The sequence below is a fragment of the Nycticebus coucang genome, chromosome 14, assembly GCF_027406575.1.
Source record: "Nycticebus coucang isolate mNycCou1 chromosome 14, mNycCou1.pri, whole genome shotgun sequence".
NCBI classification, from domain to species: domain Eukaryota; kingdom Metazoa; phylum Chordata; class Mammalia; order Primates; family Lorisidae; genus Nycticebus; species Nycticebus coucang.
Genome location: NC_069793.1, coordinates 6,248,334 through 6,273,577, shown reverse-complemented (window position 1 = coordinate 6,273,577; position 25,244 = coordinate 6,248,334). Strand labels below are relative to the sequence as shown.

The 25,244-nt window shown below is 50.8% G+C and overlaps 2 protein-coding genes and 1 pseudogene across 12 annotated transcripts in view; all 3 read right to left on the bottom strand.

The window, feature by feature from the left end:
• Positions 1-4,037: 4,037 nt before the first annotated feature.
• FADD (Fas associated via death domain) lies at positions 4,038-10,063 on the bottom strand. The gene is made up of 2 exons (XM_053562536.1): positions 9,548-10,063; positions 4,038-7,019 (listed from the first exon to the last, which is right to left on the bottom strand). The coding sequence occupies exons 1-2, from the start codon at positions 9,831-9,833 to the stop codon at positions 6,679-6,681; spliced, it is 627 nt and encodes a 208-aa protein (XP_053418511.1). The 5' UTR covers positions 9,834-10,063; the 3' UTR covers positions 4,038-6,678.
• A 6,223-nt stretch (positions 10,064-16,286) lies between these two features.
• Positions 16,287-17,012, bottom strand: LOC128564271 (heterogeneous nuclear ribonucleoprotein D-like; annotated as a pseudogene).
• Positions 17,013-21,631: 4,619 nt separating this feature from the next.
• Positions 21,632-25,244, bottom strand: part of ANO1 (anoctamin 1) — a 177,276-nt gene continuing 173,663 nt past the window's right edge. For all 11 annotated transcript variants that reach the window (XM_053560128.1, XM_053560132.1, XM_053560129.1 and 8 more), the window contains 2 exons: positions 25,013-25,118; positions 21,632-23,463 (listed from right to left, as the gene is read on the bottom strand). In XM_053560128.1, the coding sequence (XP_053416103.1) occupies positions 23,194-23,463; positions 25,013-25,118 (376 nt within the window). In that variant the 3' untranslated portion in view covers positions 21,632-23,193. The remainder of the gene's footprint in view (positions 23,464-25,012; positions 25,119-25,244) is intronic.

Sequence of the window (25,244 nt, the reverse complement as noted above, 5' to 3'; positions counted from 1 at the left end):
TCGGGCCCACTTTCCCTCTGCCCCCACTCAGGGAAAGAGGTATTTTCATGATTTTTTTTTTTTTTTTGAGAAAGAGTCTCACTCTGTCACCCTGGATAGAGTGCAATGGCGTCATAGCTCACAGCAACCTCAAACTCGTGGGTGTAAGATATCCTCTTGCCTCAGCCTCTTAAGTAGCTGGGACTACAAGTGCCCATCACAATGCTTGGCTAGTTTTTCTATTTTTAGTAGAGACAGGGGTCTCACTGTTGCCCAGGCTGGTCTCAAACTCCTGAGCTCAGACGATCCACCCGCCTGGGCCTCCCAGAGTGCTGGGATTACCACCACCTTGCCTTTTCCATGACTCTTATTTCCTGAGAAGTGACAGCAGACCAGGCGCCCTGGGGTGCAGGAGGAAGTCCATGCAGGTAGTGAGTCCATCTCAGCATCTGTCCTGCAAAGGCCCCACTTTGTAGACCAAGGAAACCACGGATTTCTGGTTCTCATGTTACTGAAGAAGAGGACTGGCTGGATGTGACAGCTTGTGCGTGTCATCAGGAGACTAAGGCAGGAGCCCTGGGAGGAAACCGGTGCTTGTTCTGGGAGAGAGACAGCCAGGGCCTGGGCCAGGCAGGAGGCGGGGTGAGGTGGGGTCAGGGGCACGTTCCTTCTCAGAGGACACAGTGGAAAGCTCACTGGCCTCAGAGGGGCGTGATGAGGGGCCCTGCTTGCTGCCTCTGTTGGCTTTGGACGTCGGAGCCAAGGCCACAGGCTGGGCTCTTGGGTCTGCAGGGGGTTTCACAAGAACGAGGAGGGTTTGTAGCATGATGGTGGGGGTATGAAAGGAGGGATGTCAGGAGTCAGAGGCTCTGGGGAGGAGCCCACACTGTCTGCTAGGCTAAGCCCACAGCTGAGACCATACAAGTAAGTGGCAGATAATGACTGATTAGGGTGACAATTGGCTGAGGGCTCAGCACAATCATTCTGTTCCCACTTTATTGAGGGAAAGTGGTTCCCTGAGCTCTCACATCATGTCAACAGCACACTTGAGCAGAGCAGAGGCCGCCTGCCCTGATGCCAGGAACAGCCTGGCACAGGCAGGGAGATCAGGCACACCTGCCGGCGAATGAATGAGTGAATGGGAGGGCCACCTCCTGCTGTGCCCAAACGGTCTCCAGCCAAAGTCCCAAGGCAAGCCAGGGCTGGGGAAGAGTTTGATTTTCCTGAAATGAAAGGGTGTGGAGGGTGGCGCCTGTGGCTCAGTCGGTAGGGCACCGGCCCCATATACCAAGGGTGGCGGGTTCAAACCCGGCCCCGGCCAAACTGCAACCAAAAGATAGCCAGGCGTTGTGGAGGGTGCCTGTAGTCCCAGCTACTCGGGAGGCTGAGGCAAGAGAATCGCTTAAGCCCAGGAGTTGGAGGTTGCTGTGAGCTATGTGAGGCCACAGCACTCTACAGAGGGCCATAAAGTCTGTCTCTACAAAAAAAAAAAGAAAGGGTGTGGAGACCTCAAGTGTGGCTCTCTGGTCCCACCCTGTCTCCCCTGGGCAGGAAACCAGCAGTCAGGTTTATTTTCAGCGTCAACTGATGCTTTCAGTGGAGTATTTCTGGAGTGTACACAAGCCTCATTTTAGCTCTCTAGGTTGCTCCTGTGCTGTGTGAAGTCACCTGGTCACTCCCGGGCTCCCCGGGCAGTGCCTGCTGAGATGAGGATGGTGATGGGCAACCTTCCCAGGGAGTATGGACTGGGATGTGCCAGTTTCCAGGCCTGTCGCACCTGTCTGGGATCTAGAAGTCTGTGCAGGCTGGATCCATCCATCTGGCAGAATGTCCAGATGATCTGGACCTATACCCCCCACTCCTTCACTTCCTACGGGGACCACGCTGCTAATCACAGACCCCCACATTTCCTTATCTGTCGGATGGGACAAACTCCATAATTATAGTTTAAGGTTTCTATGAGACTAAAACAAGATGCTAGCCCTCAGTGAACTCTGGGGGCAAATCAAACCAAACCAAAGCTACTCTACAGCCTGATCTAACACAGCTGTTAGTGTTACCTAGGTGGTAATATGAATTATTATGCCCTACCCCCCAGGCAAACGCAAGCAGAAAACTGAAATACTACTCTAAGGAGTCTAGTCGTTTTCTTGTTTTCTAACACACACACACTGGGTCTCTAATTCAGTGGGGCACACATTTAATCATGCTGTTGTCCAGCTTAAAATGTTTTGCTGACTCCTTTTTGTCTAGAAGACAAAATCCAAAACAGTCTCCTTAATTTGCCTGGAACCAGCCTCACTCAACCACTTGTCGCCTCCTGAATGTGCCCTCCAACGCCATGCCTCCTGGCTCAACTGCTTGCCACTGAGGTCTCCCGCTTACCCCATAAAACCAACGTGAACAGCCCCTTCCTGGGGATTATACAGTCTTTGGCATCAGGAGCCTCGGGTTGAAGTCCTAGCTCTGCTTTCTGACGAGGCAAATCATTTCAGTTCTCACTAGGGGGAATCATGCCAGTTTGTTTGCAAATGGGATGGCAGAGCCTGTCAGATTAAAGACAAAACCAAAAAGCCAAATCCACCACTTGACTCCCACTGACATCATCACTGGCCTGAAGCAGGACAGGTTTTCAGTCTGGAGCTCAGCATTCCTGGGCACTCCATCCATGATCCACACACCTCCGCAGAAACATACCTGTAAGCCCTCTGGGCTACAGCTCTCCAGGGTGGGAGCTGTCATCTGGGAGCCCAACAGTCACTAAGCGTCTCTGCTGGAGTCCAGACCACCCCTTCTGGCCCTGGGCTGTAGAACCTGCTTGTCACCAGCGCTGACTCGTTCTGAGATCAAAGTTGGGTGCCTAAGCAATTTGGTTGCGCAGGTGAGATGGATAGAGCAGATAGATGGGGTAGAGGACAATTAGGAGCACTTACAGCTGATGACTAAATTGTTCTTCGGGGCTGTCCTGGAGTTGGTGCCAGTTGTACCCAGCCCTGAAACTCAGGAGGAGGGACCTGGGCATCTGCAGTCTGGACACTTTTCCAGGAGGCATCAGCGAGAAGGGGGGGGCGCGAAGTGGGCAGCCCTTGGCTAAGAATCTATGGGGGAATGGACGAACAAGTGAGTGAAGTGTACAGTTCAGAGTGCTGGGAGCCCAGCGGTGGGGTATACAGGGGCATCGGCCCTGCCTGGGTGGCCTGTGGTGATTGGGAGTCTGGGACCGCATGGACGGCACCAAGGGGTGCACGGGTTGTGGGTGGGGAGCAGTGGACCCAGGGGCACACCTGGTCCCCTGTGAGGACAGGACATCTCTGGCTCTGCCCAAGTGCACGCCAGCCCAGCCCTTTCATGCCCTTGACCTCCTCACCCATAAGGGAATGTGAAACCCGTGGGCATAGGAATCATTTACTCTTCCTGCCTGCAGGGAGCTTGGGCCTCTGTGGGACTTGTGAGCCTTTTATCATTTATTTATTCACTCACTCAGCAAGCAAACAAGCCTCTACCTGGAAGCCACTGGACAGCTCTAAGGGCGCCAAGCAGGGTGTGGGCAGGACCAGGTACAGGCGGCCTGCTGCTGGAGTGGGCGGGTGAGGGAGTGAGGCTATCTGCTGGGCTGGGGGGAGAGCCCTGCTGTGGTGGGAACAGGGGCTCAATGTGCATCCTGTTCTGGGACCTATGCTGGAACCAGGATTTCATCCTGAGGGGCATGGGCACTTGATAGCTGGATTTCTTCAGCCAGAAACCTCTTTGGAAGGAGTAACATTGTCCCAGACTTCCAGGGATAACTAGATTTGAATTTTTTTTTTTTGTAGAGACAGAGTCTCACTTTATGGCCCTCGGTAGAGTGCCATGGCCTCACACAGCTCACAGCAACCTCCAACTCCTGGGCTTAAGCGATTCTCTTGCCTCAGCCTCCCGAGTAGCTGGGACTACAGGCGCCTGCCACAACGCCCGGCTATTTTTTGGTTGCAGTTTGGCAGGGGCCGGGTTTGAACCCGCCACCCTCGGTATATGGGGCCGGCGCCTTACTGACTGAGCCACAGGCGCCGCCCCTAGATTTGAATTTTTAATAATGTAACTTTAGGCGGTGCCCGTAGCAGTGGTTACAGCGCTAGACGCATACACCGAGGCTGGCAGGTTCGAACCTGGCCTGGGGTCAGCTAAACAACTGCAACAAAAAATAGCTGGGCATTGTGGTGGGTCCCTATAGTCCCAGCTAATTGTGAGGCTGAGGCAAGAGAATCACTTAAGCCCAAGAGTTAGAGGTTGTTGTGAGTTGTGACACCAGGGCACTCTACCCAGGGTGACATAGTGAGACTGTCTCAAAAAAAAAAAATTAAACACATTACAGATAATGTGGAAAATACAGAAAGAGCTTGTTACCCAGAAAATCACCACCCACTCTCAAATACTTGTCAAAGTTATCTTTCCACTTTTAGTGATTATAAAGGCATTTAGGCTTTTTCCATACACTTGCGCACGTATTATTTACTTTTCCCCTTGTTTTATGAAGTTGGGAAAATTCTGTTTCCTGAGGACAGAATCTTGTTCCGTTGTAGCCACAGCCTCTGGCACAGTGCCCAGCAATGATGGCTGCTTCATGAACCAATTGATGGACAGGTTGAACAAAGGGACGTCTGTTTGTGGAGTCCCATCTTCCCTGGGGCAGTCTCCTGTGCTTGACAACACTGACTTTATGGGGCAAATTTGCCACATATCACATGTTCTATGGCTTTGCTGCCGGAGGCTGCCACCTCCTATGTGGGGCTTGACCAGGCTGGGAGCAGGGCCCAGGTTTGCTCTGAAGCAGCTCCTTCTCCTCCCCACTCAGTATAGGGAGATCCTGGGATTGCCTGCTGTGAGCAGCTACAGGAGTTAAGCCAGCCTTAGACTGGGGACCAAAGCCCTGCCCAGTGTTTTTGCTTCCAGAAATGGAAAATTTGAGGTGCACTTACTTCACACCCCCCAGCTCCTATCAGAACACCTGGTGTGATGGAGGATCAGGATTCCTGTTGGGGTGAGAAGCATGCAGAGAGACGTAGGCCATTTCCATGTTATATGTACAGCAGTTTATGCCATAAACTTTTATGGGAATGCAGAACCTGTAATATCTGCCTCTGCTCAAGAACATGGATACTTTTTCCCATCCGGAAAACTTATTCCCCAAAGCCAAGCTGCTCACATTCAGAGTCCATGACAAGATTGTTTTTCTCTGCAGAACTAGCCCTGAGCTGAAGCTTCAAGAGGTAGGCAGGTGTTGCTGGGGTGGGTGGGGTGTACAGGGCTAACAGTGTCAGTCCACACCTGACAGCTTAGCTTCCTGGCAGCACCCACTCTAGTGATGAACTTGTGCTCCTGGTCAGGCTTTCAGGGCCAGCAGGGCAGGGCCACTTGTCTCATTCACTGCCATGGCTCTGACTCCCAGCATGGTGGCTAGTATCCAGAATTACCTGGGAAGGTGTGGAGGGGTCAAAGGCTAAGGTTCACAGTTTAGTGCAGTGTTCCCAGGACTGTGGCTAAGATTTCAGCAGGCAGTTGAGATGGCACAGTATGGCATGACATTTACCCAAGGTCACAGCTGCAGAGTTGAAACAAAGAATGATCACTTGACTTTGATTTTGATGCCAGCAAAATCAGGGGCAAGCAGATCCCTGAAGCGACAAAATCCACCACCAGCAGGCCACCGCTTGCTCAGGGAAGGCACTGTGCTCACTCGGAGTTAGTGAGCTGTCGGATGATCCAGCTGCCCTGTTCCAGAGCATGCCCAGGACAAGGCACAAAGGACACTCAATCAGTTTTTGGGACTCTCTAGTGTATCAAAAGGATTGAAAAATTCTTTGTAATATGGAGACTTCCATCGTAGAAGCATTTGCTTTAATAGGATTACCTCGGAACCAAGAGGATTAAAAGATCCTACCTCCTTGCCAATTTTGCTATCAGAAAGATAGTGATTTTGATACAAAATAGGAACAAACTGCAGAATCACAGGAGTTATAATCCGTATAAGACCCCACGTGAGTACTGAGTGCTACAGACATCTCAGCTCATCCCTGTGGTGCCACATCCCCACTCTTCAGCCTCGGGAGACTTGGGTCCTTCAGGGGCTGAGCACTGGGCTCAACCAGGTCCCCAGACTCCTGACCAGGACGAGCCAGTCCTTCACACCACCCGACCCTCATGTCCAGGTCTACCCTGACAGCCCCCAAGGAAACGGGATCGAATATTCCTTTTGCCAACTGAGGGGGCAGCAAAATGACAGCGGCTAAAGGCCTCTGGGAGCAGACGGTGTGGGTTCGGACCCCAGCTGTCCTGCTGCTGTGTGTGGACTCTGCTCCAGTTCCTCACCCTGAGGTCACCTGCTCACCTGCAGAGTAACAGCAGTTAATTTATACAGATTCCTTCTACATGCCACACACTTCCAACTTTCTCCTGCAGGAACTTGTTTAATCAAGATGACAGGCTCTCACTCTGGGAGTGATGGAGATGAATAAATGGAAATATCTGTGCAGTGGGCAGGCACAAAGCACAGCCTGAACTCAGAAGCAGCCAGTGTATGTAAGAGCGGGACTCGCTCAGCCTGGCTCCCTGCTGTGTCTTCATGGCACTGGGCAATAGCTGGGCACCAGCTACCCCTGTGGAGAAGACCAAAGTCCAGCCTGTGCAGATGCCTGTGCTCCACGGGGGCAGAGCAGCATCCAGTCAGGGGACTTCGGAGGCAGAGGTCTCTGAGTCCCATGGTATTGGGGACACAGCCCCACCTCCATTCTGGAGACTCCGGGCCTGCTGGTCCTCCTCCACTAGGTCGGCCACCAGGTTCATGCGGCAGGCTCTGAGCGCCTCCACCAGGCAGGCCACCGTCGCCGCCTCCTTCTCTGCATTCTTCCAGACTCTCAGGGACTCCCTCACCCGTTCCATTAGGTTGCGGGGATATCTCTCCTCAATGCCATCCATCTTGGTGTCGGAGACTTTAAGCTGACGAGCCAGCCTTTTCCAGTCCTTCCCTACATTGTCACATATGATGTCAAATGCTGCACGCAGGTCTGGGGTTGGGAAAGAAAGAAAAAAACAGCTTACTGGAAGTTTGGGGAGCTCTTTAGATGAAAAGAAACCCCAGAACCCCTTACAGACTTTTCAGTGCTGACTTGAGTATTGGTAGATGGAAGTGCCCCATGAGGTCCCCTGCAAAGGCTAGTCAGCCACCAGCAAAGGGAATGTCACAGAGTGGCCTCCAATCCTGCCCCAGCCAGGCCTTCAATTCAAGAAGTGTAGCCCACTTAAGACTCTATTGAGGGGTGGCTCGGCACCTGTACCTCAAGTGGCTAAGGCACCAGCCACATACACCAGAGCTGGTGGGTTTGAATCTGGCCCTGGCCTGCCAAACAACTACAACCAAGAACTGGCTGGACATTGTGGCGGGCACCTGTAGTCCCAGTTACTTGGGAGGCTGAGGCAAGAGAATCGCTTAAGCCCAGGAGTTGGAGGTTGCTATGAACTATAATGTCAACACACTCTACCCAGGGCGACTGCTTCAGGCTGTCTCAAAAAAACAAACAAACAAAAAAGCTATTGAGGGGAACCTGTGGGATGGGCCAGTTGTTGTCAAAAGAAGGAAATGGGGTCACTCCCACATCTCACCCCCCTACTGAAAGATGGTCCCCTCCCCTGCAAGATCCATTCACATCAATTTTGGAAAAAGGGTCTTTACAGATGTTAATCAAGTTACAGATCTTGAGAGGAGCTCCTGGACCACCTGGGTGTCTTTATGAAGACAAGAGGCCCAAGTCCAGGAATGCCTGGAGCCACCACAAACTGGAAAACCAACTGGCACTCTGCTTTTCCAGATTCCTGGTTTCTAGACTGTGAGAGTAACTTTCCGTTGGTTTAAGCCACCAAATCTATAGTAACTTGTTATGGCAGCCACAGAAAACTAGTACACACCCCAATTTTTGCTTTTAAAGCTGCCCTGACCACCAGTCTTTGATTCCTGACTAACTCACTTACTGAAGTCACTGCTGAGATCAGGTAGCTAGGCACCAGAGACCATAATAGGCTGTTTCTGGAATGTGGGAGTGGAAAGGAAAGAGGCATGATCACATGCTGTCTGGAGGGCCCAGCGGTTCTGAGACACTACAGCCTGCATGTACTAATTCCTGCAACCCTGGGAACTGGGCATTGGTGTTACTATGACCATTTGTATCGATGAGGAAACAAAGGCACAGGGAAGTCAAATGACTTTCCCAAGGCCATTCAGCTAGGCAATGGCAGAGCCGTGATCTGAAACCTGAAGTATGGTGCCAGAGTCCATCTGTACTAAACTGCCTTCATAAAAATACACCATCAGCCTTTACCGACCTACCCTTATTTGCCATTAACCCTTTGGTGCACTTTTCTCCAACATACAGCAAATATTTACCTCTTTTGGTCACTAAATATACTTGAAAGCCCAATTTTTCTTTTACTTTTTGAGAGTATAGTGAAGTGATCATAGCTTACAGCAGCCTTCCACTCTGGGGCTCAAAGTGATCCTTCTACCTCAGCTCCTCAAGAAGCTGGGACTACAGGTGTGTGCCACTGTTCCATGAAGGGCTGATATTTTTTAATTTTAACTTTTTGTGGAGACAGGAGGATCTCACAATGTTGTTCAGGCTGGTCATGAATTGCCTCAGCTTCAGAAAGTGCTGGGATTACAAGTATGAGCCACTGAGTCCAGCCCCAGTTTTCCTATGTTGTTTGTTCAGTGCTATTTATGTATTTTTAAAATCTAGACTTAAATGCTTTCAAGCAGAGCTGAATAGCTGATTTGGTTAGAACTCTGCCCGGCCAAACTGCAACAACCAAAAAAAAAAAAATAAATAGCCCGGAGGCAAGAGAATCGCCTAAGCCCAGGAGTTGGAGGTTGCTGTGCGCTGTGAAGCCAGGGCACTCTACCCAGGGTGATAAAGTAAAACTCTGTCTCTAATAGAGTTACTGAACTGATATTATTCTTCAGACAGTGGTGGAAGGTGTATTTGGTGAAAGGCATATTGGAGACAGAAGAGAGATGGCACAGCAAGCTCTCGAGGCAGGTTCACCTAACTTCTGACTCAACTTCTCTGACTCTGCTCCACTGAAAGTTAGCAACACCCCCCCCCTTTTTTTTTTTCTGTCGCCCAGGCTACCGTGCCGTGGTGTTAGCTCACACCAACCTCAAGCTCAAGCGATCCTCCCGCCTCGGCCTCCCAGAGTGCTAGGATTACAGGCGTGAGCCACCACGCCCAGCCTGCAACACTCTTCTTCAGTAATCTTTGTAACTGCCTGGAAACAATGGCGTGGTGGAGAAAATCCGGAGGTTTGGGGTTAGGTGTCCAGGCTCTGCAACCTTGGGTAAGTCAATTTTTCTAAATTTTGGTTCTCCCATCCGTAAAGTGGACATATCACGCGTGTCCCCTCAGGGCTGATGGGGAAAACTCATGCAAATCAAACCTGGCAAAGGTTAGACGCCCAGCAGGCTCGCAACAAACTGTTAATGGGCCAACGGCTCCCACCTCCTCGGCCCTGGTCCCGGCCCCCGCCCGACTCCGACGCCCACCTTCCTCCCTGGGCGCGGCCCCGCCCGCGGCCCCGGCTTCGAAGTCGTCCAGGCGCCGCAACAGGTCATGGCGGCGCAGGGAGGCCAGCAGCTCGCGCAGCAGCTCGGTGCGATCGGGTTCCAGGTCGTTCTGTTCCAAAAGCACCGAGAAGAGGTCGAGGCCGCTCTGCACGCGCTCCAGCTTCTTCTTGCCCACACGTCTGGAGCATAGAAACTTGAGCTCGGTTAGCTCGCCGCTCGACAGGCTGGCCGACACCGAGTGCAGCAGCACCAGGAACGGGTCCATGGCGGTGACCGCGGCCTGCGGGCCCCCAACCTGGTGCTCTTCGCGCGCCCGCCACTCTCGGCTCGCCGCCACCAGTCGGGTCTTGCCACTAGGTCCCCGGCCGCAGTCCAGCGGTCCCCAAGTCTTGTCGCTTCCGTCCCGTATCGGAGGTCCTACTGCCGGAAGTCCCCTAACGAATTTTCTCGTTCTTAATCGCGCGACAGCTCCGGGATCTGCGCATGCGTCCAGAGCGCACTCGTAGCCATTTCCCCCCCGGGCTGGCGGCGCTGCTCGGGGGCCGCCTCTGCGCCTGCGCCTGCTCTTCTGTTAGGTGGGATCGTGGTAGTCTTGGGGGTCCTGAGAACCCGGCGACGGTTCTCTGCAGCTAGGGCGGGCCCCGCCTCTACCGAGCTTGCTCTCCTGCAAAGCGCGGTGCTGCCCTGCTGTGTGCAGGGTCAGTGCAGGGCTGGGAGGGCAGCGGCGGCGCCTGCAGTTCCCAGATCCCATTAAATCGCATATGCTAATAGCGGGTGTTATTTATACATTAATATTTACCAAAAAACACGTGTTCCTTAGTGCCCCCTTTGTGCAGAAAACAGGTTTATTTTGGGTTTAAAGTATATTTTAAACCCAACCGTCGTATGTTCAAGAAACGTTTATTGACCGGCTACAGTGTGCCAGGTCTTAGATGCTGGGGACGATTAGTGAAACTGACCCGCAGTTTACATGCTAAGTGTGTAAGGTCACCTGCTGCAAACAGGAAAAGCGCGTGGTATGCTGGAAGTTCAGAGAGCCAGGGATAAGTACCACCCAGGTCGGGGAGCAAAGGGTGGAGCCAGAAACTGCAGCGGTGCCAGGTGTGAGGGGGAGGTGTGTGGGTAAGAATCTGCCGGGCAGAGGGGACAGAGAGCGCAGGCGGGGCTGGGGGGGTGGAGGTTGAGGCTCCAGGAGCAGTGAGACCGGTGGTGGGGGGTCGGGAGGGGGTCAGAGGGTGCAGACAAGGAGGACCTCGCAGGCAGCAAAGGATCCGGGTTTACTGCAGTGTGGGGTGACGCCAGCTAAGTTACTTTAAAATTTTTAAAAATTGTTGTATAGTCCACATATCATACAGCTTATCCTTTTAAGGTGTACAATTCAGTGGTTTTTAGAATAGTCACAAAGTCTTGCAACCTTCACCACTATATAATTTTAGAACATTTTCATTAATCCAAGAATTTGCTCCCATCCCCTACTAATCTGCTTTCTGTCTCTATGGATTTGCCTCTTCTGGGCACTTCCTATTAATGGAAGTGCACCCTATTTGTCCTTTTGTGTCTGGCTTCTTTCATTCAGCCAAATGTTTCAGCTGTCCATCCATGTAGTAACATATTTAAGTATTTCATTACTTTTCCTGATGGAGTAACATTCCATTGTATGGATAGGCCACAATTTGCCTATCCATTCTTCAGCGGAGGGACATTTCCTTTGCTTCCTCTTTTCGGTTATTATGAATAACCACCTACTGTTATGAACACTAAGTTAGACTTTTAAGGCATCACTCTGGCTGCTAGTTAGACTCCAGGAGATTGCAAGGGGAGCATTCGGACCACAGGGCAGGCAGTGTGGGAGAAGGGTGAAGCCTTCTTTAGATTTGGAGCTGTGCATAAATGAGGGAATTGAGGATGCTTTGTAAGGTTTGAAGGGTGGAGTGTCTATTGACTGAGCCAGGGGAGGTGTGGGTGGGTGTGTTTGGGGGAGAGGGAGGGGCCTAGTGGGGATGTGTTGAGTGTGAGATGCTTGTTAGATGCATGGGGTGAGGGACTAGGTCAGAAGATGTGAATTTGAGCGTGACCTGTGGGTAGCTGGTGTTTAAATCACCCATAGAATGAGGTCACCTATGGAGGAGACAGAAAAGATGACAAATGGGTGAGCTTGGGGGTGTCCAAATTTAAGGGGCTGGGGAGATGTGGAAGAGCCTCCAGGAAGTGGGAGATGAATCAAGGAGCATTAACCGACACTCTCCATCCACCTTACCTCACTGAAGGTTTTCTCTTTTGTCACTTGCACATGACACCTGAGGTGCAGTGTGTCATTCTCCTATATTACTTGGTTTTTTGTCTGTGTTTCTTGCCAGAAGGTAAGTTCTTTGAGGGCAGGAGCTCCAAGCACCCTGAACAGTGGCTTGCACTTAACAGGTGCTCAAAAATAATCTTGAATGAATTTTATGCAAGGGATGATTAATTTACATCTGTTACCGCAGTTATACCTATGTCTAACCCACTACCTCTGAGTCTGTCACTTGTATTTTCATCCTTTTTTTTTTTTTTTTAAGCCTGTAATCCCAGCACTCTGGGAGTCCAAGGTGGGTGGATTGCCTGAGCTCAGGAGTTCGAGACCATCCTGAGTCAGAGCAAGACCTTGTTTCAAGTTGGGTGTTGTGGTGGGCGCCTGTAGTCCCAGCTCCTTGGGAAGCTGAGGCAAGAGAATTGAGCCCAAGCATTTGAAGTGGCTGTGAGTGTGACTCCACGGCACTCTACCAAGGGTGAAAAAGTGAGACTCTGTCTCAAAAAACAAGTAAATAAAGAAAGAAACAGGGTCTCAGGCTGGAGTACAGTGGCACAATTATAGCTCACTATAGTCTCAGCCTTGAACTTCTGGGCTCTAATGATCCTCCCACTTCAGCCTCCTGAGTATCTGGGACTATAGGTGCCATACCATCATGCCTAATTTTTTTTTTTTTTAGAGACAGAGTCTCACTTTGTCACCCTGGGCAGAGTGCCGTGGCGTCACAGCTCACAGCTCATAGCAACCTTCAGCTCTTGGGCTTCGGTGATTCTCTTGCCTCAGCCTCCCAAGTAGCTGGGACTACAGGTGCCCTCCACAACGCCCGGCTATTTTTTGTTGCAGTTTGTCCAGGGCCGGGTTTGAACCATCACCCTGGGTATATGGGGTCAGCGCCCTACTCATTGAGCCACAGGCGCTGCCCCCTGGCTAATTTTTTTATGCCCAGTGTTCACAGGGTCTATTCATGATGACAGGGTGGCCAGTCAGGTTCTTGTGTCCCTGCACTGGTTCCCTGAGTGACCCTCTGTGGGAGCATAGGATTCTAGTCAGGCCCTCCCCAAGGGCCTCTTGGTGGGGGTAGATATGGAATAGGGTGTGAGAAAGTGGCTCCAGCCCTCACATGACACCTCACTGGTGCAGGACACTGGAAGCTGAGCCCAGCTGTGGCCTCACAGCTGCTGAGGAAGCCTGGAGTCCCCTCACGCCCCTTCTCATCCCATCAGAGCCCCCATCTCCCACCTCCTGGAGCACACAGGGACCAAATCTCTATCTTGTGTTGAGTCACAGCAGAAGTCCTTTTCTCCCTGGTACTAAATGGATAAAAAGTCACCTCAGCTTCCTCTTCACTCTTGATGGCCCTGAGGTCCCTGTCTCTGGAGTGGCAGAGTTGAGTGGTGAGTTCCTACCTCATTGTGAAGCCCAAGGGCTGAGGCCCCTCCTCAACTGGGCCAGACCTCCACCATGGCTCTTTGGACTCTCCCCTGTTATGGGGAGAAACCTCCATCTTGCATCTTCTGGAAGATTCTTCTTGAGACAAGATGGTGTCTGGGCTCAGAGGTTACAGCCTTGAGTAGCGCTACGGCTTTGATTCTTGGGAGCCCTCATCCCCCCAGGGCAGCCTGCTGAGTGCTGGGTAGGAGTCAAGCCCAGCCACCTTCACTTGGAAGCTGTGACCACCCTAGTGCAGGCCAGGAGAGGGGCTGGGCTGCTGAGGTGTGTGGACCCTGCATCCGGCCCGGTGTGTTGGCTGAGCCCCAGGAAAGAGGGCGTGGGAGTGATGATAAGGGTCATCTGGTCCCCGAGTTAACCTACCTGGACTTTGATAGTTCATTTTTTTTTTTTTTAATTGTGGCAAAATGCCATAACATTCACCATTTTCATTGTTTTAAGTGAACGGTTTAGTACCACTGAGTACTTTCACGTTGTTTTACAACCATTACCACTGTCTGTCTCCAAACCCTTTTCATCTTGCAAAATGGAATCTCTACCCAAGAACTTTCAGTCCCCTCTCCCCTTCCCCACCCCTGGCAACCACCATTCTGTGCCTCTGAACCTCACAAGGCTGGGGACCTCACTTAAGTGGGATCATGCTGCCAGTGGCTGTTCACTATCCCATCCTCCTCGCCACTTGTCCAGGCCCAGGACTGGCCAGGTCTCCGCCCTGGAGCGGATGCTGTGCTATCTTGCTCGGGATCAATTACCCTTAGGTGCCTAAGGGCTATTCATGTTAGCAGAAGGGAGAGAGGAAGACAGTCTTGGAGGGAGAGAACCAGTCTTAATAGGATAGTAAATCTCAGCAGCTTCTTGGAGAGATGGTGGACAGATGTCCTGCAGGCAGGAGAAGTGAAAGAGTCAGAGTGAGTGAATCTGTGAAAGAATAGCATGAATATTCCCACTGACCCCTCCTGCAGTTTCTTATAGACGTGATCCTGGCGTGAGTGTTCCCACTGACCCTACCGCAGCTTCTTATAGACGTGATCCTGGCGTGAGTGTTCCCGCTCACTGACCCTCCTGCAGCTTCTTATAGACGTGATCCTGGCGTGAGTGTTCCCACTGACCCTACCGCAGCTTCTTATAGACGTGATCCTGGCGTGAGTGTTCCCACTGACCCCTCCCGCAGCTTCTTATAGACGTGATCCTGGCGTGAGTGTTCCCACTGACCCTACCGCAGCTTCTTATAGACGTGATCCTGGCGTGAGTGTTCCCACTGACCCCTCACGCAGCTTCTTATAGACGTGATCCTGGCGTGAGTGTTCCCACTGACCCTACCGCAGCTTCTTATAGACGTGATCCTGGCGTGAGTGTTCCCGCTCACTGACCCTCCTGCAGCTTCTTATAGACGTGATCCTGGCGTGAGTGTTCCCACTGACCCTACCGCAGCTTCTTATAGACGTGATCCTGGCGTGAGTGTTCCCACTGACCCCTCCTGCAGCTTCTTATAGACGTGATCCTGGCGTGAGTGTTCCCACTGACCCCTCCTGCAGCTTCTTATAGACGTGATCCTGGCGTGAGTGTTCCCACTGACCCTACCGCAGCTTCTTATAGACGTGATCCTGGCGTGAGTGTTCCCGCTCACTGACCCTCCTGCAGCTTCTTATAGACGTGATCCTGGCGTGAATGTTCCCACTGACCCCTCCCGCAGCTTCTTACAGATGTGATCCTGGTGTGAGTGTTCCCACTGACCCTCCCGCAGCTTCTTACAGACGTGATCCCGTGGTTGTTTGCACCAGAGGTGTAGAGACTGCCAAGCACTGATGTTCTCGTCTTGCGGGCTCTTGTGTTAAGGAGAGCAGAATCCCTTCCCCATGCCGTCCAAAGTGTTATATTACGGAGATGTTACCAGTGTTTCTTATCATTACAGAGTGTTCTGAGCTTAACTCTCACTTCTCCTTCCCATGAGCTATATGGTCTGCTACATCATGCAGTATTTGACCTTGTGTGACTGGCTTATTTACTCAGCTTAATGTCCTCAAATGTTCATCCATATTGTGGCAAATGTCAGAGTTTCCTGCCTTCTAAAGGGTGAATTATATTCCATGGTATGACTGGGTCAGATTGTGTTTATCTGTTTGTCTGGTGGTGGGCACTTGGTTGCTTCCATTTTTAGCTAAATGTAAATGATGTTGCTGTGAACATGAGTGTACAAATATTTGAATTCCCACTTTCACCTCTCTTAGGTATATCCCCAGAAGTGCAATTGCTGGATCATGTGGTCATTCTGTGTTTAAGTTTGAGAAACCGCCAAACTATTTCCACAGTGGCTGCACCATTTTCCATGCTGACCGGCAGTGCACAGGGTTCCATTTTCCCACATCCTGCCAACTCTTACCACTTTATGTTTTTTTTAAATAGTAGCCATTCAAATGGGTGTGAGCTGATGTGTCCTCGTGGTTCTGAATTGCATTTCCCTCGAGACTAATTACGTGGAGCCTCTTTATATGTGCTTATCAGCCATTCATACCTTTTCTCTGGAGAAGTGTCTATTCAAGCCCTTGGCCCATTTTTTTTTTTTTTACAAATCACATAAGGAAGCACTTAGTTGAGGTTTAATGTGAAATCATACAAATAAAACGTATAGAAACACAAGTCCACACTGAGATATAACACAGACGGTAAAAACACAGGAAATGAACTGGCAGCCATAGATGGTTGGACACAGCCATGTCCTGTACACTGGAAAGTCTTTTACAAAATAACCATCTTAGATCAACAGAAGACCAATCCTTGCTGTCCTCCTGCAAGATGGGTTCTGTTAGCATTCCCTGCACAGGACGGCGTTTTCTGGTGTATGCCTTGCGCGCGGCTCACAACGTGTGACCCCCAGAGATGGATGTGGTCGGGGTGACCCATGGTGAGCACAGGAAGTTCACATGGTCAGGATGAACTTCGTGGGTGGCAATGAAGTTCCCGCTGTTGTCTCCAGGGTCCCCTTTAGCATGGCTGGTCATTGTTTTGGTGATTGCCACCCCCGGAGATGCCATAGAGCTCTGTTGACCACTGCAGCCTACACATCCCTGTCCAGATCCACAGTTCCCAGTTATACCCAGTATAATCACACCCACCATAACCCCTGTAGTTTTGATCACCACCCTAGGGACTATTGTAATTTCCATATCCTTGGGTCATAATAGTTATTAAATCCTTGGTTCCTGTTTTGGCCCTGACCGTGGCCTCCACCCCTAACTCCCCCTCGTCCCCTGGCTGCAGAACCTCTTCCTCCTTCCTGTCCTTGCTGCCGCCAACTGTGTACTTCTTTGGGCCGTGCTTTTGATGTCACACTTCCCAGAACTAATTTGATGATATCTGCTTTCCAACAATTTCTTTACTGGCTCTTTATCTGTGTCTGTGATACAACAAAATCCTTTTCTTTCATATGTTTTTGTATCCATAGGAAGTTCAATATTTTCAGTCCTCCAAAGGCTCCAAAATATTCTTTAATTTGTTCTTCAGAAGTATCTGGACTCAATCCTCCCACAAAAACCATTTTAGGGGCTCTTTCCCTTTTAAAGCTTTGGCTCTTTTGTGGTCTGTCAATTTGCCATCCAGTTTGTGTTCTTTCAGAACCTTATCTATACTAGCAGCATCTTTGAAAAGCGCAAATCCAAATCCTCTGGATCTTCCAGTGACTGGATCAGTTTTACTTGTGCAGGCCGTCATCCTGCTGTTGAACTTGGACCCCTCCGGGAATGCTCTACGTTGCTGTACTGTTCATGTTCTCCCTGGTGGGGGAGCTGCCGACTGGGGGTTGCTGGTGCGCAGTCCAGGTCACGGCAGCTGGGTGGCCCCTTTGCCCATTTATGCTCTTTTGTTGGTGTGTTGTAGGAATTTTTATGTGTTCTGTATAGTAATATCCCATCAGATACATAATTTGTAAATATTGTCTCCTGTTTTTTTTTTTTTTGAGCTGCCCTTTTCACTCTGTTAACGGTATGCTGTGATAGCCAAAATTTCTAAATTTTGACAAAGTCTAGTTTATGTATTTTTATTTCATTTAGCATTGTGCCTTAAAAAAAGAAAAAATATCTTGTACAGGTTTGATGGAAGTAAACTCATGTTTTATTTGTGAGGACGATGATCAGAATTCCTTTGTTTTCCTTTTTCTCCTGTAGTTTCTTAGTGTCATCCACCTTTTTCTCTTTTTCTGCTTGTTTTGGTCTTTTTCATTAATATCAAAGTCTTTACTCAATTATGTGAGGATCCTTGGCTTTCTTTGGGGATAGTTTTTCCCAAAGAGAGAGACTCCTTCCTGAGAGGCAGGGGTATTTACTAGACAGATCAACATCCCCCAAGATGGCCAGGTCCTAATCCTCAGACCTGTGACCATGTTCATTTACAAGGTAGAAGAGTGGGCAGAGGTGGTGAAGAATAGCTACCCTCAGATGGAGAGATTATCTTGGTTTATCTCGGCAGACCCCATCTAGTCATGAGTCCTCATAATCAGAAGACAAGAGAGATGGCCCAGAAAGGGACCCAGCAGCCACTTGGAAGAAGGGCCTAGGAAGGTGATGAATAGATTCTTCCCTGGAGTTTCCAGAAGGACTCAGCTTCACCGACACCTTACTTTTAGCTTGTGTCAGCTCTCTGACCGGTAGAACCATGAGGTAGTAGATTTGTGTGGATTTAAGCCACTGAATTTGTGGTCCTTTGCCACACCAGGTGTAGGCCCAAGTGCGGCTCCCAGAGGACAGCCAGCAGGGGGCAGAAGCCACCAACAAGCCAACCCTGGGGGACCGAGTTCTACGCAGAAGTCAGGGTGTTGGTTTGGGGTGGCCCCCTGGGATAGCAGGACTCTTTTAAGGTACAGGTGGTAAGTGTTCCTGAGTCTTGGATTTAGGGGTGTATAGTTTTTGTTGAAGTTGTCTGTGTGCTTATGATAGGTGCAATTTTTCGTATGTTAGATGTTAATAAAAATGTGTGTGGGCTTGGCGCCTGTGGTTTAAGCGGCTAGGGCGCCAGCCACATACACCTGAGCTGGCAGGTTCGAATCCAGCCTGGACCCGCCAAACAATGACGGCTGCAACCAAAAAATAGCCAGGCGTGTGGTGGGTGCCTGTGGTCCCAGCTACTTGGGAGGCCGAGGCAGGAGAATCACATCAGCCCAGAAGTTGGAGGTTGCTGTGAGCTGTGATGCCATGGCACTCTACCCAGGGTGACAGCCTGAGGCTCTGTTTAAAAAAAAAAAAGTGTGTGTGTGTCTGTATATAAGGGGAGGAGGAGTGGGGGGAGGGAGGAGAGAAAGGGGGAAGGAGAATGGGATAACAAAGCTGAGCAAACCAGCCCTCAATCTCTGCAAGGTTACAGAGCCTTGCCCCGTGGCTATGTCCCAGCAGGCCCCGGGCAGGGGCAGCACACACCATGCCAGGCAGAGAAGCCCAGGCTGGTTCCAAGTCAGTATTTCCAGGAATAAGCTGCATGTTTGCTAGGAGCCAGAAGACCATGTGAGCGAGCTGGGTACGCAGCTGTACCTTCCATGACCTCCTGACCGCTCATTAACACCCCTGCTGGGCCAACCTGAGGTCCACTCAGCTCACAGACAGAAACGCCCAGCTGTCAGTCCATCCATCCACCCACTCATCTGAATATCCTGCTAGCCACCCATCCATGTATCCATCCAAACATCCACTTTCATCCCCCTGTCACCCATTTCTCCCTTGCTAATTCATTTACTCAGCACTCTCAGGCCTCCTCTGTGCCTGGCTCTGTGCCCTGTACTCCTGACCAGCCTGTTTACTGGTGCTGTGTAAGTGCTTTTCTGTAGCCTTTAAAAACTTGACAGATAAGTGAGCGTCACCTGATGTGTGATGACACATATCACCTGTGGTAGGGGGTAGGGGGACATTTTAGGGGGCACAAGAGTGGGGACCTGTAGATGAATGTATGTGGGTGTTGAGGATGTGGGTGCCCTGGAGCAGGGGTGCTGAGCCCAGCCTTAGGGTGGGGACAACCCTGTCCCAAGTGTGTACCATGGCCAAGCTCTGTCCCAGGGAATCTCATAGTTGGACCTCGGTCTGAGTACAGGAACCTTGGCCTGAGGCTTGTCTTGCAATGCCAGTGACTGCAGGGCCCTGGGCTCAGCTGCCCCACAGCCAGTGGGTGGCTGTTTGGGAGGCTGGGGCTGGGTTGTGTGTGTGGGGACATGTGCGCCAGAGAGCACAACAGCTGCCACCTGGCTCCAGCTGATGGGAAGGTGGGATTCAGCCAAATGGCTGTGCATTGGATGTTGGGATTTCGTAAGACAATGTGCAAACTCAGACTTTTAGATGTGGACATATCTGGTTTTTAATAAACACTGAAGCTAGCAGAGGTGGTCTTGGGCTGCATGCTAACTGTGCCACCACAGTCAGAGAACAGCAGAGTCCCACGGCTGGCTGCCAGAATTGACTGCAGGTCTCAGTGGTGCAGCTGGCGTGAGTGCTCACAGCTCAGGGCCACCTGTGTGCGGTGGTCTGTGCTCAGAGGCCCCCTTTCCCTTCCACATTACACTGGAGGCCAGAAACCTTCCAGCCCAGAGGCCACGGGCTGAGGGCTGGTGAATGGCCATGATGGCATCCTGAGCCTTCCTGAGCCTCCCATGCCCATCTGTGAAATAGCAGCACTCTGGGGTCAGGTCTTTGTGACAATACGAGTTTTTCTCCACCCACCACTAACACCTTCAGACAAAGGCGCTTGTCTGAGCTCCACTATCATGTGCCTGGATTTCTGCAGCATCCTCTTCTCTGATGTCCCATTCTGCTTCAATCCCCCCTTCCTCAGGCACACACATCTGCTGGGACTTCCAATGTAAGTCAGATCCCATCACTGGCGTGGCTGGCACCGTCCAGGCCGTCCATGATGCTGCCCACCAAGTTTAGTCTCCATGTAGCTCTGCAACCTCTGTCCTGCTGTCTCTTCAGCCTCCACTGCTAGCCCCACCCAGCACAACACATCCATCTCTTGGGTCTCAAGGGCCGCCCTGACCAAGGTGGCCACTCCCAGCTAGTCATACCCCTTGTTCCCTCTGAGGTCATCTGATTTTGGAGTGCATTTTCTGGTTCAGCATTTGACTTCCTTTGCAAGAACATCATCCCTGCGGAAAGGGGCTGTGTCTGTTTTGTTCACCGCTGTCTTCCTGGTGCCTGATGTGTAGTAGTTCAACAAATGCTTCTTGAATGTTCTGTGAATAAGTATGTCTGAGGTCTGGGTTCCAGACTCAGCTTAGGTGCTAAAGAGCACTGTGATCTTGGTTAAGAGCCTGTTCCTCGCCTGTCAATGTGAATGAAGATCCCCACTTTGTGCTCTCCTGGGCTCTGCAAGGGCCCATGGAGACAGGAGGGCAGAAGGGAGGGAGTTCAGAGGTGCAGACGGGGTGCTGGCCCCGGCTCCGCCCTCGCCGGCCCTCCTTACAGGGCGTCGCTGCCGAGCGGCAGCACGAGGGGGCGTCCGAGGCCTGCCGCTGGTCGGGCGAGCGCCCCGGTCGTGGAGGTGTAAGGAAGTGACAGTCCCTCTTAAAGGGCTAGAACGGCTTACTGCTTTGCTGACGTTTTGGTATTAAAAATATCCTTTCTTTTACACTGTGGATAGTGATTATAAGTGGTGTTTTTTTTTTAATTTTAATGATCCTACTTGCTCAAATGAAAACACTGGCAACCCAATGTTGGTCCTTAAAAGGTTCTGAGAAATTTTAGGTCCTTGACATCCCCAATACTAGTCTGTTGGGTTGGGGACCGGGGGTCAGGACTTGGGGGTTGTGGAAGATGCTGAGTAGAAAGTGTGAGCATGACCCCCCATCCCAACACACCTCAGAGTACATAGCACACAGGTGCGTGTACACACACACGTGAAGGCAAACACGCTGTGTGAACATAGACCATGCAAACACTGAAACCCGTGCCCACACAGGCACACACCATGTGCACACGTGCACACTCAGGCATGTACAAACATATGCACCTGCACATAAGCAAATGCAAACACATGCGTGTACACAGGTGTGCTGTACACAGACACATGTAAGACACGTGTGCACACAGCAAATGTAATACACACAATGCAAAGTACACAAACACACAAATGTGAACGCACAAACGCACGCGTGTGTGTGCGTGTTCTTGCACACACTCACAGAAAGATGAAGTCCCATAAACATCTAGAATAGTTCACACGTCTAGCACCAAAGAAATGGATGCCTGTCAGTCACTCTTGAATTTGCAGTGTCAACCGTGGGACTTTGGGGTCAGCTTCTGAGTTCCTTAAGGCAAAGGTCACACAGGCAGCATTCAATTGAGAAAAGCGTCATGTATTCAAATTTATTTAGATGAATGTTCAACCACAGTCCCCTGTGGATTTGTGCACATTCCCTTCTTAAAAAATGTTTCCATAAAAGGATTTTTGGTAATCACCTAATTTTAATACAATATTTATATACAAAACCCCATTTCAAACTACTTCCTATACAAGAGAAAATAGAAGCATCAGCTTGTATGATTTTAGCAGATAATGGAAACCTATGACTCTTACGGACTCGGAGCATAGCCGATTATGGGAATGTCAACATCACACCCAGGATATGTTCAAGACAAAAATATTTGTTTTTTCTTCCCACCTTTGATGAAACATTTCTCTTTATGTTTCTCTTGGTGCTTGAGAAATTTCAGATAATTGGTTAGTATAATTGCTGCAAATTTAGATTGCTCATATCATTTATGAGACTTGTTTTTACAAGCTTTTGGAATGATAATTGTCCAACAGTGACATTCCTGTGAGTAAAAATATAGAGAAGTATTATCAAAATAGAAGCTTTTATTCATAAAAATCTTTGGTAGTAACAGTATTTTAAATTCGTCTCAATAATATTTGGTTAACTAATAAACCCCTTCCACCTTTGAGCTACAGAAAAAAAGGTCCTCAAATCTACCAAATAATTGATTAAACAAAAACCCAATAAATATTCTAAAGCTTTGAATGACCCCCCCCCGCCCCAAGCCTTAAGACATCTTAAAACCCTTCAGCCATCTTTAGAGATGTTTCCGAGGTAACCTCTCCCTGCCCATTTTTCCGTTGACCTGCTTTTATCACACAACAAAGATGAACAACTCTGAGGTCAGCTCGGTGTGGCAGGGGAGCAGGTGTGTGGCTAACAGTAGGGCCTGCAAGGGACACATGCCAAGGGTGCTGTTACATATGGGATCAGAGACATCTGCACCCATCTAGTACTCCAAGAATAAACCGGACACCCCCACATACCTCATGTGGACAGGGATGGGGTACCTCTCTCTGACCAAGGTGTCTCAGCTTCTGAAATTACCAAGGAAAAGATGATTCAAAGTCATCCAGCTTTTCTGACATACAGGCAGATGACCCCTTTGGGAATCGATGTCAACACTGTTATTCCTCCTCAATTTCTCCATTCTTCCTGAAAAATCACCCTAGCTTTTGCCCATTGCCATGGCATACCACTTTGCACCTATCTTAAGGCATCAGAAGAACTAAAAAAGATGATTTCTGGGGCCCCTGTTCACCTTCTACTGTGAAGGAGACTCATGGTTTCCAAGAATTGTTTCTGCAAAGCACCTGCCTTTACTAAATGTAATTATTGCCCAATCACCAGCCATAATTTTGATTCATCTTGAATACTAAAGATAAAAAAAAAATTCCCTGCATACTGGTTTTGTGCAAAAACAAAGGGAAAAAAAAAACAGAACGAAGGAAGAAAAATATTTTCCTATCAGAAAGTGGTCCTCCATGTTTGCAGAAAACATAGGCGCCACCGGGCTCTGGTGGGGTCAAGAAGCTGCCTGCCCAGGGAGAGGGTGCCTGTTGGTCGGATGCCCGCTGGCCTGCCCAGCCCTACCAGTGGCAGCTACAGGACGCTGCCGTGGTGTGCATGGTCAGGGGCCAGGCCGCCGCCGCCCAGGCTGTCAGGGCAGGCTCTGGGGCTGTGGTTGTTGCATGGCTCATCCTTTTTGCGCTCCTTGTCCATCCAGGTGTCCAGCAGCTGCAGCTTGCCCTGCTCCTCCCGCATAAACAGCTCCACCATAAGCACCTTCTCCTTGTGGATTTGCTGGCTGATGTCCTTGGGGATGTCAGGGATGACCCAGTCCACGAAGTCGCTCATGAACATGACCAGGTTCTGGAAGAAGAGTCAGGAGATGGGGTGGGAAGGAGGACGCTGGCACGGATGGTCCTGACGTCCCCGCCTGTCCTGCGCCCTGGGGAGCCCGACCCAGACACTTTCCCGGCCCTGTGCGCTCAGTGATGCCCTGTGACCTCCCTGAGTTGCGATTTCCCAGAAGGGATAAACAAGGCACTGAGCCATCCTGGCAGGTCCTTGGAAAGTGTCTGCCGACTTTCTTGAACAAATGTGAAGTTGGTCATTAGAAAAATTATCTGATTAATTCTGAATTCCTTGGCCAGGAGGCTTCAGAAATGATCCAATGAGTGACATGTCACCAAATACAACAAGAAGGATTGAGACTTCGAGGAAAAGAATTAAACTGGAAATAGCACCAATATGGACCAAACATCAACTGTTCCTGCACTCGGCAGACCCCTTCTGCCATCAGCAAAGCCTCCCAGGGCCACTCCGAACATCTTCCACCTCAGTGGAGACATTTCTGGTGGATAGGATGCAAGAGAAGTCAGTTTTTATGGAAAAATAAAAATCTTATTGTGTGTTGTTAAACTTCTGTCCAGTGAGCGTGGGTGAGTACCCCTGTCTGGGTCAGTGGCCTCCCTCCCATTGTGGATGACACTGGTGTCCACCCAGACGGATCTCTCCCGGCCCCAAGCTGTGGTGGCAGTTGGCCATTCATGTTCACAGCTGTGGAATTTCTTCCCCCTCCGTTCCCTCTTCCTGTCTTGGGAAGTCCCTGGCTAATGACTGACGGATCTAGGCAGACAAAAGGGGCTGTGCGGTCTCCAGGGGGCCCAAGGCTGGGGTGCCATTCATGGTTCAGGACGAGGTTGAAGCTCTCTCTGACCAAGACCCTTCTAGGCTCTGCTTCTGGGGAACCCAGCACGCCAGGCTGAGTGAGGCAGCCGAGCTCAGTGAAGTAGAAGGATTTGCCCGATGCCACGTGATATAAGGGGCAGAGCTGGGACTTGAAGCCACTCCTGGGGTTCCAGATTCTGAGCTCTTGGCCTGCTGCCTTCCTTGCAGGTATTTAACTTGGTGCCAGAGGACACACGTGGGTGGAACTTCTGCAGTGCCCACGTGGCTCTGGGTGCTTCCTCTCCCTGGGACCTTAGCTGCTGCTGCACCAGCCGGCTCCCTGGTCTGGGGCCTGCCCCCTGGAGTCCCTCTGGCTTCCCCAGTGACTGGCCAGGTGGAGCAGGTCTCTGGAGGCATCCGAGAGCCCACCACCCCACTGTCGGGACCCACCTGCTGCACAGAAAGCCTAAGACATTGAGACCAGGACTGAGGCAGGTCTCTCCTTCCTCCACGTCCCTTTCAATCCAGACACTTCTATTGAATTAAACCCACCCTCCCCAAGAATGCAAACCCTTCCGCCTGTGCGCACTGGGCCTGGCCTTTGCCTTCCTTTGTTCATGAGGCTCTCCTGGGTCCCGTCATGGCACAGGGCCTCTGGGGGGCAGTCTGCCTTCCTGACTGTGGGCACAGGGGCTCCCCTTGTGCCCCATTTCTCAAACCTTCTGGAAACTAGAGGGACCCACTGCACCTGGAAGACGATGACAAACGCCAGCCGGGCTGCCAGGACGGCCCAGAAGTCCTTGGAGATGTCGTACTTGTGTTCGGACCAAGGGGGTTCTCGGTAATCTTTGTACCTGCAGAAGATGGCCTGGGAGTCAAGGGCAGGTCTATGGTAAAACCCAAGGTTCTGGCCAGTGCCAGGCAGCTCCAGAGAAGCAGTGGAGAACCCCAGCCTGGCTCCGAGGCTGCCTCCGGGGAAG